At 43.2% G+C, this 14,515-nt stretch overlaps 1 protein-coding gene across 1 annotated transcript; it reads left to right on the top strand.

Annotated features, from left to right (window-relative positions):
* Positions 1-1,098: 1,098 nt before the first annotated feature.
* On the top strand, positions 1,099-14,217 carry LOC113028447 (ubiquitin carboxyl-terminal hydrolase 31-like). The gene is made up of 16 exons (XM_026178714.2): positions 1,099-1,786; positions 5,701-5,838; positions 5,967-6,055; positions 7,084-7,176; positions 7,443-7,578; positions 7,679-7,829; positions 8,007-8,187; positions 8,273-8,384; positions 8,479-8,573; positions 9,100-9,177; positions 9,905-10,034; positions 10,178-10,297; positions 10,375-10,600; positions 10,679-10,837; positions 11,753-11,905; positions 11,995-14,217. The coding sequence occupies exons 1-16, from the start codon at positions 1,247-1,249 to the stop codon at positions 13,530-13,532; spliced, it is 3,939 nt and encodes a 1,312-aa protein (XP_026034499.1). The 5' UTR covers positions 1,099-1,246; the 3' UTR covers positions 13,533-14,217.
* The last annotated feature ends 298 nt before the right edge of the window (positions 14,218-14,515 follow it).

Below are 14,515 nucleotides of genomic sequence, written 5' to 3'. Positions count from 1 at the left end.
TGAAAATAACTGTGTTGTGTCTTTTGTGTAGCCACTGTAGAACAATCCATAGCAACTGGCAACATTTTTACATAATTTATTTGTTTGTTTGTTTTTTAATTAAATTTTATGGGTTTTTTTAAAACAAAAATTCCTTTGTTGTCCTTTCCCCCCAGCTATAAGCTCAGCTGCAAATAATGTAAAATAATGTGAAAGAGTAATATATTACCACTGTTACCGGATTGGTTGGGATCGGCGTCCGCGCTGTCCACAAACAGACACGGAGCATCATCACATGCCGCTGTACCTGCTCTCCTCCAACATGGACCAGTGTTTGGCCCTGACGTCAGCCGTTACCGCCCTGCCTGCAGTATCGTTACCCACAGATGATGATGGTGGTGATGGAGACGGGAGAAGCGGCCTCGCCGTGAATCTCATTCGGAGGCGGAATTAAGGCGCACGAAGCGGACAAGTATTTAAACAAACAAAAAAAAGGACAACAAACTTTCAGATGGAGAAACGGGAACGTCCGCTTCACGCGTTTGGCGCAGGGAGAGATGCCCCGCAGCAGCCAAACGCCAGGGAGCGGCGCGCTGTGTCGCTTCGGTCGGGGGTTCCTCAGTTTGGCAGCGCGCCCGTGGAGTCGATTTAGGGAAGACGTTCACTTGGTTCATATCTCCGACCCACCGGTTCTCAACGTCAGCGCGGATTCGATGGCCGGGGTCAGAAGAAATACCTTTAAAAGGGTGGAGCTGCGGTTCGTTTAATAATAAATGATGAGGAATTCCGCTCGTCACTCTCAGCCTAATTACGAGTAGTGGATTTGATGTTTATGTGTGCCTGACACTGATACCCGAGCCCCATCAGCGCCGTGCTTTCTTTTTCCTTTTCCAGCACCCTAACAAAGAAACGGGTGATGATATGTCACCATTTGAAATGACGATGGCTGCTGGCGGGTGCGGGACTACCCCTGGCATTCACGTAAAGCGCCCTGATAGCGGCTCTCCGCGGAGGCAGTTTATGCAATCCGACGCAGTGTTGCAAGTGGGCCGATGATTTGATGCTGTACTCTGCTGTCTCCTAATGATATGATCCCAAGAACTGCCAGGCCTTTACGTTTCAGTGAAATATGCTCAGGCCTCCCGTAAAGCACCACAGAGCGAGGGAGCTGTCAGTGCGCGGGCACGGGGTGTTTCTCTGAAAAGTGGGGGCCCTCTCTGTAATTAAGGTGTGAAATCGGAGGGGCAGAGAGAGAAAAAAAGCAATCATGTCGAAAGTTGTGAGTAACAAGGAGAAGAAATCCTTCAGCAAAAAGCTGTTCCGGAGGAGCTCGGTGCGCTCCGTGGGGAGCTTTATGAGCAGAGTTCTCCGGACTCTCTCGACTCTGTCTCATTTTGGCACCGACGAGCAGGCCGCCGAGGATGAGACCGACGAGGCAACTTTGCTCCCCAACACCACTGGGGGGTCACTCCCGTCGGATGACAGCGACTGCGGGGGTTTCCCCTTTGGGGATAAGGTGCCCGGTGTCGCCGGGCTCAAGAACCACGGCAACACCTGCTTCATGAACGCTATCTTGCAGTGCCTGAGCAACACAGAGCTCTTTGCTGAGTACCTTGCTTTGGAGCAGTTCAAAGGTGGAGAGACGACAAGCAACAACGAAAAGGCCAAGTCCAACGGGGTGCTGATGCAGAAAAAAGGGGGAGGCCAGCAGCAGCCGGAGACAGGGGAGGTAACCGAGCAGCTGTCCGGACTGGTTCGGGCTCTGTGGACCTTCGAGTACACTCCTCAGCACAGCAGAGACTTTAAGGTAGGTCGTGGAGACCCATACAAAGACCCTCGCTCTGTGTGGGTCTGCACAAGTTTGACAAGCAAGCAGAAAGTGTCCAAAAGACACTAGATTTAAGTTGTGTTTCTATTTTATTTTGCAATATTTTTTTTTATTTCTTTGAGCTCCAAATTCAACAGTCATCTAACGTTTGATTAGATATGAGCTTATGGGACAACCAGCTGCACCTTATAGTCCAAGTTTTTGCCTCTTAAGTGCAACTAAGTGAACTTGAGCAACAAACTGAGTCCTACTTTTTAAGTGGTTGGCTACAAATCAATGTGTTTTTCATGTTCTCTAAACTTACATGGTTAGAAGATAAATCTGAGTGTGAACTCCTTAAATATTACAAAGATGATTAGTTTTATATTTTAGATATGCCACTTTGTGTTTCTGACTTTGATCCAGGTGTGATTGTCATACACGGGGCAGCCATATATGCACTTTACAAGCAGTACAGTGTTTATAGTAGAATCCCAGTGATCCGTGAAAAGTCAGTGTTTATAGGACTAACACTTCTTCCTTGTAAATGAAACAGAATCTTGAGCAGAGCTGTATTGAAGCTGACTGTATCAGCTTTTTGCTTCCAGCCTTGTCTGTTTTTCATTGTCATCTCTTAAATCTGCGTCCCGGCGATGAAAAGTTTGCCTGTCACGATCACAAAGATTTGCTTCTGCATAACAAAAGACGTGTTTTCTCACTCATGATGTGTTCTTGAAAAGTTCAATACAAAGTGGAGAGAGACTAAACAGAAACGGGCCATACAGCGCATTCTTTGTTCTTGACAATGTTGCTATTTCTGTCTATTTTCTTCTGCTTTAGTTGCCAGCCAAACTGCAAACAGTCCAGCTGGATATAGATTATTTTCATCATCAGAAGCATTAAACATGTTGAACTGGACATGGACACATGGGTGAATATAACCTTAAAAAAACAGAATAAAACTATGTAGGATTTTTGCAGCATACAAGTGTTTTCTAGTAACATTAGTAACGCTTCCAACTGGTGCTTTTAAAAGTGTCATTTCATAGATATTTGGGAGAACACACACACACACACACACACACACACACACACACACACACACACACACACACACACACACACACACACACACACACACACACAGTACAAATGGATCTTTCTCTTCAAATGTCTAAAAAATACTATTACAACCTTAAATGCTGCTAACTGGACTTCAGCAAAGCAAACTTTGTTGTGGTTTGTGTACATTAAAGATGGACATTTGCTAATTTTCCACCTCTTTTCTTAAACCACAATCTGAGCCTAAACTGGAAGCACTTAAAGACCATTAGGGAGATTTAATAAGAACACAAGGGAATTATTTTATCGTCCATTCTCTCTCAGAAGCCGCTGGTTTGAGGATTTGGTTGTAGTACACTACCTAAAATCTCAAAGACTTTGCACAAGTCTGCACTTCTGCACATCTCATCTTAAGATGAGATTTTATTTGTCCAAAGAGTTTGGAAGTTCCTTTGTTATACCAGCTGAACATTAAGTGAAACACACTAAAAAGACTTAACAAAACTGCTTACAAAGTAGAATTGGCATATAGCTAAAAATTTAAATACAATATCACAAAACAAATATCTTAAAAAAAGATCAAAATAAATACAATTATATAAAATAAGTATAAATAAAAAGTGTATTAAATATCTCAAATGTGTAAAAATATCCAATCCAACAAAGAAAAATGAAACAGAATTAAACTAAATGTAGATAAAAGCATAAATATCAGATGACATTGAAGTGGCTTCCTGTAACAGGGTCAAGTGTCAAAGCCAATGCAGTCACTCTACACACAGAGTAAAGTGTTGTGACAGTGCCAACATGAGACATTCAACATTTGTACCCCCCCCCCCCCCCAACAAAACAAAACAAAGCAAATTATATGATGATAATATTGATATGATATTTTTTAAAACCCGTACTGATACTGATATTTGATGATCTAAAAATCCAATATGTCAGCCGATATTTTTTCTTTCAGACTCATGAAATATGAACAGCTTTGCATGACATTCATCGTGTGTAGCTTTTTATGGGCAGTTACTAAGATAATATTTGTCCAATAAGCAAAGTTCTCCAGTTCAAATCTGGGAGAAGATGCAAATCCTAAATCAACCAAAAAAGTAACAAAAACAAAAAAATGGAAAACCATGCAGGGCTATCTGTTGTGGCAACGACTTGCGAATATGGGAGCAGCCAAAAGTAGCTTCTCCTACTAAGATAATTAAAAAAAAAAAAACTAAACTTTTTTACTGTTACAATCAGTCTTTGACTACTTTTTTTATGAGTGTTGCTAACAGAGAAGTTGCCCTCTGTTGGATAAACTACTATTTCTCCTGTTTCTCCTTCTAGCTCTTTTTAAAAACTTTTAAACTTTTTCTTTATCAGGTGTTATAAATGCACATACATACATACATCGTGCACCTTTTAAATACACGGGAAACAGTTATATTTTTGCTGTGTGGTGGTTTCATTCATTTTATGCCACATTTACTTAACACTTATTTAATCCTTTCAAGCTCAACCTGCTATTTGACATTTAAGTTGAACTACAAGTTCAGCTAAAATCCTGGTCAAATGTACTGCAAAGGTACAAACGAAGGTCAGTAAGAGTCACGCAAAAGTGTTTGAGTGCACAGCCTGGGAAAACAGTTTGTCCTTCCTGGCACTGGGGATTTTTGTAGTGCCTTGTTGGTGTCACTGGTTTTTAATTTAGATTTTGAACTCTGCATTGCAGACCAGAGGTTTGGGGTATGAAATGTGAGGGCACTTATTTGGCAGAAAAAAAGCCAACAACTCAGGCTAATGATGCATTATGAGAAAGATATCACAGCTTTAATGCAGTGCCTCATTTAATATTACTTTTTAAATATTATCACCAACTGATGAATTCAGAATGAAGTTACACAGGCTGAGCATCAGTATTAAGCCACTTTCATACTGATTGGTTATTGGCCTGTTGGCAAAAAACAGCATAAACCAATGGCATTGGCCGATTTTTATCAGCTAGACGTTGACAAACAGTGCGATGAACAATAAAAGACTCTGAAACAGTTCAGCCATTGTTTTTATATCGCACAATGAAGAAAACAGGGAGTAACGACTAAAACCAAATACAGTGGCACTCAGGACAATCAGGACAGTTGCTATTGGCTTAGAATTTCACATTTTGTGCATCCCTAGCTTTGCCCTATGGGAATAACAATCCCATTTTTTTCACAGTGTCTTGTCTGTCGTTAACCAAAAATACACACAGCATAGCAGTTTATAGGGTTCTATTTTTGTGAAGGTGCAGTGTTTAAAAGAGACCTGGGTATTTAGAAAATGAATCACTGATATCATCTCAGATCTCTTTACTTAAAGACAACCTTTGTGGTTGAGCCACACAAGATAGCCTGGCCCTGGTTTTTTTTGCACCATTTTGCACAAAAGCGCTGAGGCTGCTTTTGTAACTGCTCTAAAATAAGGACGACTGTCCCATAGGAGAGGCTGAGCGGCCACACAGTACCCAGTGCCGCTCGTATCTTTGACCTTGTGTGACATTTGATAGCCTCTGCGTGGAGGTGACTTCACAGCTTCCAGCCTGGGCGGCTTTGTAGAGTACGCACTGTTTTGATCTCCAGCAGCTTATTGTTTAAGGTCAAGCTTCAGCCAGTGTCCTTGCTTTAAAAAGCTTGGCCTGACCTTTAGGACTCTGCTAATCGTTGTCCTGATTAAACATAGCTGAATATTTCACAGTTAAGCAAGGTGGAAAAAGGGAACGAGTCGCTCTCTGTGAACTTTTACTACATCTCTGTTTTTTTTGTGCAAGCCACTTAAATCCATCCAATTCCTTGATTTTTCTTTTTTTCTGCTGTTGTCTGCAGAATGTAGTGTCAAAGAGTGCCCTTCAATTCAAGGGCAACTCCCAGCACGATGCCCAAGAATTCCTCCTCTGGTTGCTTGATAGAGTTCATGAAGACCTCAACCAAATTGTCCCCCTGGACAGCAGACTCCCCAGGAAGGTAAACACTGATTTAGATCACAGTTACGTGTTACCGCTGTGTCCTAAAGTAAACAGATATGCAACTGCGCATTCGGTAATTTCTGAACATTTTATTGCTTCTTGACTGCTGCTGTTGTTTATTCTCAGCCTCCAGTAGAAGAAGAAACTGTCCCTGAAGGATCTCCACTACCAGCACCTGGCTCTTTTGTACAGGAGCTGTTTCAGGCACAATACAGGTAAAATTTGCAGTTGCTGGCAGTTGCACATTTGTTTTGACTCTTTAGCACCGTGCTTGTATTACAAAACATACATACGTAGTTAAGAAAATCCTCGACATCCTTTGTTTTCTATGCTGAGAGTAATTGCCCATGTGATAAACATCCAAGTGAAACGCCGATCACAGGTCGAATCCACATTGGTATAGATGAGGATATTTATACACAGCTGTGACTTTGACATCAAACCAAACACTGTGCAAATGGAAAGCGAGATCACTCATTAGTTTGTGGATTCTTTGCTGTGGATGTTTTATCCTAGAAAGTGTTAAGCAGTGTTAAATAAGAATGAAAATACATTTTCAAGACCATAAACTCACCAGAAAAGTGTTCACTGAACTCATAAATCAAGTGAGAAGTGGAGTCATTTCCTCAGTCTTTACAGACTTCTTTCTGTAACTGGAGCAATTGCCCCCTGCTGGCCATTATTATGATTGCAGGTTCAAAGCTGCTGTTGCTCCTCTTTATTCCTTTTCTTTTCCTTTTATTTAAAGCCCAAGAAACTTAAAATTCAGTTCAGTTTTATTATATGGCACCAATTCACATTAACAGTTGCCTTATATTGTAAGGTAAAAACTCTGCAGTATTAAAAAGAAAACCCCAACAGTCAGATAACCCTGAAAAGCAAACATTTGGCAACAGTGAGAAGAATAAACTTCCTTTTAATGTGAAGAAACCTCCAGTAGAACCAGGATCAGGGAGGGACAGTCATCAGCTGTGAGGAGACAACAGAGGGAGGCAGAATTAAAGACAAATTATGAGAGTTTTATAATTGAGAGTGATTAAATGTAGCAGTGGTGTATAAACATACAGAGATTGAAAAGAGGTCAGGAAAGAAGAAATGCTTAGTGCATGATGGGATGATGGGAAGCCTCCCAGGAGCCTGAGCTTAGGAATAAATTTGATCTGGCTCAACTATTCAGCTTCATATAAGAACATAAAAGTGGTGTCAGTTGTAATTCATTAATTCTCCTTGTTTCTCTGATTAGATCCTCCCTGACTTGCCCTCACTGCCAGAAACAGAGCAACACCTTTGATCCTTTCCTCTGCATCTCACTGCCAATCCCGGTACCTCACACAAGGTAAGGTGACTCTGGGTCTAGTTTAGAAGTAAGACAATCCATCATACAATTAAAAAAAAAGTCCCTATATCCAAAACTGTAATGAGACAAGATCCTGTCTGAACTCCAAGCTTGGAAACAAAGGGAGTGTCAAACCGAGCCCAGACAAACACTGTGAGAGATGTGACAGGAAAAAGCTAAAATTAGAAGATGCTGTCTATCTTTGGAACATCGGTCCAGTCATGGTTATGAAACAGCCAATTAAATCCAGTCGTTCTGTTGTGCAGGCCCCTGTATGTGACAGTGGTGTATCAAGGAAAGTGCTCCCACTGTATGAGAGTCGGGGTGGCGGTGCCCCTCTCTGGCACCGTGTCCAGGTTGAGACAAGCTGTGGCCCAAGAGACCAAAATACCTGCCCAACAGGTGAGGCCTCATTTAAAACTTTCCTCTTTGTGTTCCTGTTAACGAACCCGCATCAGTAATTTAGTGTTTTGGGTTTTTTTGATTCCCCGTCACTGCTTAGATTGTTCTCACTGAAATGTACTACGATGGCTTCCATCGCTCCTTCTGTGACGATGACGACGACCTCGAGATCATTCAGGAGAGCGACTCCATCTTTGCTTTCGAGACACCCGAGCTGTTCAGACCGGAGCAGATCCGTTCCAAGCGATGTGGTACGACATCCTGTTTACTCACTCTTTGTCTCAGTGTAGTGGGTTGACAAAAACAGGCAAAATGTTTCATTTTTGGGAAGGTAAAGCAGCATGTTGGATTGATTTTTGGAAACACTTCACAAGGGAGCACGTGGGTTTTTTCCCCCCCAACTTGAACTTTTTCTGTGTACGTTTCAGGAAGCCCACATGCCAATCTCAATCAGAACAACTTGAAGTATGGGACAGATAATAACAGGATGGCCACACAAATACAAGAGCCTACAACACCACCTCAGAGTCCCAATAAGAACAGCGGGCAGGCTGAGAAGATCGTCCTGCTGGTGTGCAACAGAGCCTGCGCTGGACAGCAAGGACGCAGGTGCTTTAATGAACAGAGCTGTGTAAGAATTGCAAATTTAATCCACAAATCTTCTAAAACTTGCTGTTTTTCTATTTTCCCCCAGGTTCGGTAATCCATTTATTCTATATTTGGAGCGTACAGTGACCTGGGATGTACTACAGAAAGAGATTTTGGAGAAAATGAGGCATGTTCTGCGCCCTGGAGTCTTTGTACAGGTGCATATTATGACGTAAACACAGCAACCTCACATTTTGATAAGCTTTTAATGAAGATTAAGTTTTTTCTTGTCTTACCTTTGACGCCCTGTAGGTGGGGCCCTTCACTTTGCGTGTGGTAGGAGTGGTTGGAATCACATATCTCTTGCCTCAGGAGGAGCAGCCTCTCTGCCATCCCTCTGTGGAAAGGTAATGCCGCATATCCCCGCTAGGATGCAGTGTTACCCCACCTGAATGTCATTGTAGAAATCCTGTGGCGTGTTCTGTCCAGTTGAAGGTGATTGAAGAGCCTCAGCGAACCTTCATTGGTATTGATGTCAAAATAAATCCTGAGATGTCTGATAGCTTGTCTGGTTCTAATAGATTTTCTTCACAGAGGCTGTCGACCTCTGGGGTTGTTGCATGGATTTTTTTTTTAATGAAAAGAAAGTTGTGAGTGACATTTGCTCCGCTTGTGTTACATGAACAAACAAAGACTCGTTCAAACTAAACTTTAAAACAAAAAACATGGTCACCATCACAAGTTCTGATGATGACTTCAATACTAGGACAATGGTTAATAGTGGCTAGTGGTGAAAATCTAAAACAGAAATTACCTCTAGAGGAGGCGTAAATCTTTCTGTGCTTATGATAATAAATATAATAATGAATTAAAAAACCCAGTTAAATGTGTAAAATTAAACATTTAATGTGTCTCTGGTCTAACTTTTAACAGAGCATACAAGTCCTGTGGTCCTGGAGGACCCCCTCATGTCAAAATTGTTGTTGAGTGGGACAAGGAGACGAAAGACTAGTACGTGACACCCACACGCACACACACACACAAAATTAACACAAGAACTGGACTAAAAAAATGATGGACTGATCCAAATAAGAGTTTTTGGTTCAAATTGTTGTCTGTAGAAACGGAGGAGGTCAGGTGAGCGGTACAACAGTGTTGGGGATCTTGTCAAAATTCATGGAAATATAAACGCAGAAATGTACCATCAGATTTTGTTCCACCATGCAACACTATCTGGAAAGTGTCTGATTGGCAGTGACTTTGATTTTCTGCACGGCAATGATCTTAAACTAAATTTCAGTAAATGCAGAGCTCGATAAATAAAAACAGCAACACACAATACAGCACTATCAGTCGTAGACTGGCCTCCCAAAAGCTCAGAACTCAACATTATTGAAGCAGTGTGGGATCATCTTGACAGAGAACAGAACAAAAGGCAGAAACATCCAAGGAAGAGCCTTGAATGTCCTTCAAGAACTCTGAAAAACTATTCCTGAAGACTACTTAAAGAAATTACAAGAGAATAATGAAGAGTCATGATGTTCCCACCAAATATTGACTTTCAAGCTCTTTGGAATTGTACAAACTCTTTTTTCCCCTTATATGCTCTATTTCTATGTGTTTTCTCATATATATAAAACATGTGAAGACATGAGGGGTGACTTTAGCACAGCGCTGTATAGTAACTCTTTTGAAGTTGTGTATTCCCTCTGTGACTTCGGCTGTGTTACGCCCACAGTCTGTTCAAAAGAACTGAGGACGAGTACATCCCCGATGCTGAAAGTGTGCGGCAAGCGAAGGAGCAGCATCTGCAGCCTCAGACCTGCTCACTCGCCCAGTGCTTTCAACTCTACACCAAAGAGGAACAGGTATGCTGGTGTGACCTGCACAAAAAATATTACTGATACTGATTAATATATATATATTTCCCCTTGCATGCAGGGGTGCAGAGCGTAAAGCCTGTTTTGTGCTTAAAGTTTGCCACTTTAAAGCGTTTTCACATTAATTTCAGCTTGCTCCTGATGATGCATGGCGCTGTCCACACTGTAAGCAGCTTCAGCAAGGCAGCATCAAACTCAGCCTGTGGACCCTGCCAGACATCCTCATACTTCACCTGAAACGCTTCAGACAGGTGCAAGATTGTATCTTTTCATACGATGTAAGTAAAAAACAAAAAAAACCCCAAACTTAAACGTATTGCTTCTACAGGACGGGGATCGGCGAATGAAGATGCAGAACATGGTGAAGTTCCCGCTTACGGGCATGGACATGGCACCTCATATGGTAAAGAGAAGCCAGAGCAGCTGGAGTCTGCCCTCCCACTGGTCGCCATGGAGACGGCCGTACGGGATGGGTCGTGATCCAGAGGACTACCTTTATGACCTGTATGCGGTGTGTAACCATCATGGGACCATGCAGGGAGGACATTACACAGGTGAGGAAGCACCATATCCAGCTGGGTACAGAAGCTCTCCAGGATATTTATGTTGTTTTATTTCATTGTGTCTTGTAGCTCACTGTAAGAACTCCATCGATGGGCAGTGGTACTGCTTTGATGATAGCGATGTTCATCCCATATCTGAAGATGAGGTCTGCAAGCAGACTGCTTACATCTTGTTTTATCAACGACGTGCAACTATCCCGTCCTGGTCTGCCAACAGTTCTGTGGGAGGTAATTTGTGACAATGTTACTGTGTGCAGACTCATGTCCAATATGCAAGAAAAAGCATTTGGCAATAAACCCATAAAAAGGAACACAATTTTGAGTCATTTTCTCATGCACCTAAATGGTAAATGGACTGGTGCTAGTATATCACCTTTCTAACATTTGCACACACTCTCACATGGATGCATTGGGGGAAACCTGAGGTTCAGGATCCTGCACAAGTGGGCTGAAGGAGTTAGAGATCGGTCCACCGACTGTGATTTGTAGGCGACCTGGTTTTACCACTGTTGCTATATTATTCCTTGGAAGTTCCTTTATAAACACTTACACTAGCACATCTGTTAAAACAGTGCAGAGGGCAAACATTCAAACTGATTCAAATTTGCTGTGGATGATCAATGCTGGTGATGAGTGCTCGGTCTGTGGCTACCACTGAGCACTTTCAGCAGTTTATGTACTCTACAGTTTCAAAGCCTGAAGATGGAGCATCGTGCAGGGAGCAGGTGGTTCTTCTTCTTTTTTCCTCAGCAGTCATGAGATTAAGCACTGGGAATTCATCCTCCAGGGTGTGACTGTGGTGTTTGAAGGGAAACACTGTGGAGAACTCCACTGTGTGGTGGCATACAAACCCACTGGTTAGATTTGCTTCCCTGTGACTTTGCACACTTGCCCAAAATGAAAATAATTTTTAAGGGCTCCTGTTTTCAGACACTGAGAGAAATCCGGCTCACATCACAGAGATCTAAAAGTAGAAGGTCTGAAGGTTCATGAGCAGATGACCTTAAAGGTTTTTGATATTTATTTTTTATGTGCTGTATCCTGGAACTTTTTTATTGCACCTCATACCTCACATATTAAATTATCCTGTAATGCTCATAATATATAGATGTTCAACCACTGTCTGTCTGTTTGGCCTCTCAGGTTCCACCAGTTCCTCTTTGTGTGAGCACTGGATTAGTCGGCTGATAGGAAGTCGTCCACCTAGCCAAGCCTCATCAGGGTCCTCCAGACGCACCTCGCTGGCCTCTCTTTCTGAGTCTGCTGAGTTTGCTGGTGAACGGAGTGAAGATGATGGTAAAGAACACTAATATCACACAATTACATGTGTTTTTTTCAGCTGACAAGCATGACTATTTTCTTAATGCATGTTCTCTGCCCTGCAGGTTTATCTTCCAGACCAGCAGTGAGAGGCATGCAAAGGCAAACTTTCTCCTCAAGATCTTCCATCGCAAGTCCCTTAGCACTGAGTGAAAACGGTGCTAAACCATCCTGGCCCCACTCTGCTAAGCTCCAGCTTCGTTCCAACTCTCCCTCACGCTTCTCCCTGGAGTCCCATTCCTCCTCCCCAGTACTGGAAAGGATAGGAGAGGTGGTTGATACCAAGCAGTCTACCTCCTGCTTCACTGGGTCACCGAAGTTAGATAAACTGTCAGGGGGCAAGTCGGCTATTGGTGCTTTGGAGAGTAATGGAGGCGCTAAAAGGCTGATAGAGCAGGTGCACTCGAAAGCTGTGCTGCAGGCAGATCAGAGGAGCTCCATCCAGGCAGGAGATAACAACAATTTACTGGCTGGGGCTGAACAGGTCAGTCCAAGACATGGTGCAGCTGCAAAGGAGGTGAAACCAAGGACTGTGGCCGTGGACAGCAGCGGTGTCAAAAGGTCCTCTGCCAAGACTGGGCTGGAGAGCGAAAAGAGCCCAAAGAAGCGCGCTGCCACCTCCTCGACGTCATCCAGCTCTCTCTCTCCTGCATCTCCGGCCATTGATAAGTCACAGTCTCGAACACAATCCAAAAGCGCAGCGGCACCATCAACGCCAAAAGACAAAAGCGATGGAAGCACTAAAATTTGCAAGGGCGGCTCCTCCAGAACAGCAACCCCCTCTAAAAAAGGATCATCCCAAACCACGGAGGTATTACATCCTGAGTTGGCTGCACAGAAAAAGAGTGGATCTCCCGGATTACAAAACTCACACCCTCAGAGGAGGACATCACCCAGAGGGGTTAGTGAGAAAAGCTCCGCTTCAGGAAGGAACAGAGCAGCAGACAGGAGCACTAGCCGTGAATCGTCACGGACCAATACGGCGTTAGAGAAGAAAGTTAGCCATGGAGGTCCTCCCTCCAGGCTGAGCGCTGCTAGTAGAGCTGAGGGCAGGCCAGGCAAGGCTATGGAAGACAGAGCAGCAGCCCGGAGCTCAAGCAGTAGCTCCTCCATTACTAGTCTCCGATCCTCAAGTGTAGGTGTTTCCTCTTTAAATACAGCTCCACCGCTAAGAGGCCCCCAGAGGAGCAGTAAGACAGAGGACAAAGGTTTGTCCTTCTTTAAAACTGCTCTGAGGCCTAAAGAGACCCGGAAACCAAGTGATAGCGGCAAAGCAGGGGCAGGAGAGGGGAAAGGAAGTCCAGAGGAGAGTGGTGGGAGCGCATCTAGAGAAGGAGTCCCGCACGGAGCGAGCAAAAAAACATTGTGCGTGGCCTCGGAGTCCAACGCGAGCACAGCCAAAGACAAGGAGTCCTCTAAGGCATCAAGTTCCGCCAAGCACTCACTGCTGCCCTCCACAAAATCAAAGCTTTCTGGAGCAGAAACAGCAGCTCAGTCTCCTGCCACTGCAAAGGACCCTTCAAAGAAAGAGCCGGCTAAAAAGACATTACAGTCCAGAAAGATCCCCATCAACTCCACACAAACTAGCCAGAAATCCAAGTGATGTTACTCCGAGGGTCTGAAAAACAATCTCTCTAAAGTGCAGCTCTGAGGTGTTTTTCTGTTTCTTTTTAATCATCAAACCAGACACAAAGCATGTCTGGCAAAACAACTTTGAAGCACCTGTAGCTTTTCAGTGGTCACTGAATACCAGCTGCCATATTGGACACCTCTTGCCCACATTGTTAAATAGTTATTTAGGAATGGATTTTAACAGAAGCACTTTGTATGGATTGCATTGATTTTCAGGCGTATTATACTGTGTTGTAAATAAGCATGGGCGTGTGTTTAAATTATTGCCTTGTTCTGTCTGTAGCATCGTCGGGAGAAGAGCAGCTCATAGCGAGAATAAAAGTCACTTTGCACAAGTTGGAAAGTGGATGCGGAAAGGAGAAAGGAACTTTTCAAACACGGACTCACTCAGTCACCAAAGGAAGTTTACTGGCAATTTTTAACATGCTGATGCAGCAAATTATTTTCAAGAGAAGATCTTTACGTACAGCTCTCCTCCAGTATCGAGAGCCATTATGTCAACGACAAACATCAGTGCCTCAGATAATCGCAGAGAAGTATTTAATCGAAAGTTGTGTAACTGCAGGTGTTGGTAAATTTGTAACTCGATTTTAATATTTATCAAGCACTGAAAATGTCATTTCAAGTAAAACACAATAACGCCTGTTTAGTGCGAACCGCTGTTTACATGTGCTCTTTTTTGACGTAGTAATTCTGCAATAGCCTTTAAAAAAACAAACAGAAAAAAACAAAGTTTTTCTTCTTTTTTTATTCGACCACATTCTGACTGTCGCCAAGAAGCTGAGGAGTGAAACGTGCGTCATCAGTGTCTAACGTCTGGAGATCCTCGGTCCACCATGGTTCTTAACATTTGTGTTTATTAACCTGTAATAACCCCTCAAAACCACCCCTGCCCTCCAGCTGCTGACGCCAACACTTAACTGCGGTGCCCAGGTTCCCTTGTGGGAAATCGAG

Source organism: Astatotilapia calliptera, chromosome 8 (genome assembly GCF_964374335.1).
Source record: "Astatotilapia calliptera chromosome 8, fAstCal68.1, whole genome shotgun sequence".
NCBI lineage: Eukaryota > Metazoa > Chordata > Actinopteri > Cichliformes > Cichlidae > Astatotilapia > Astatotilapia calliptera.
This window is presented reverse-complemented; position numbering and strand designations above follow the sequence as displayed.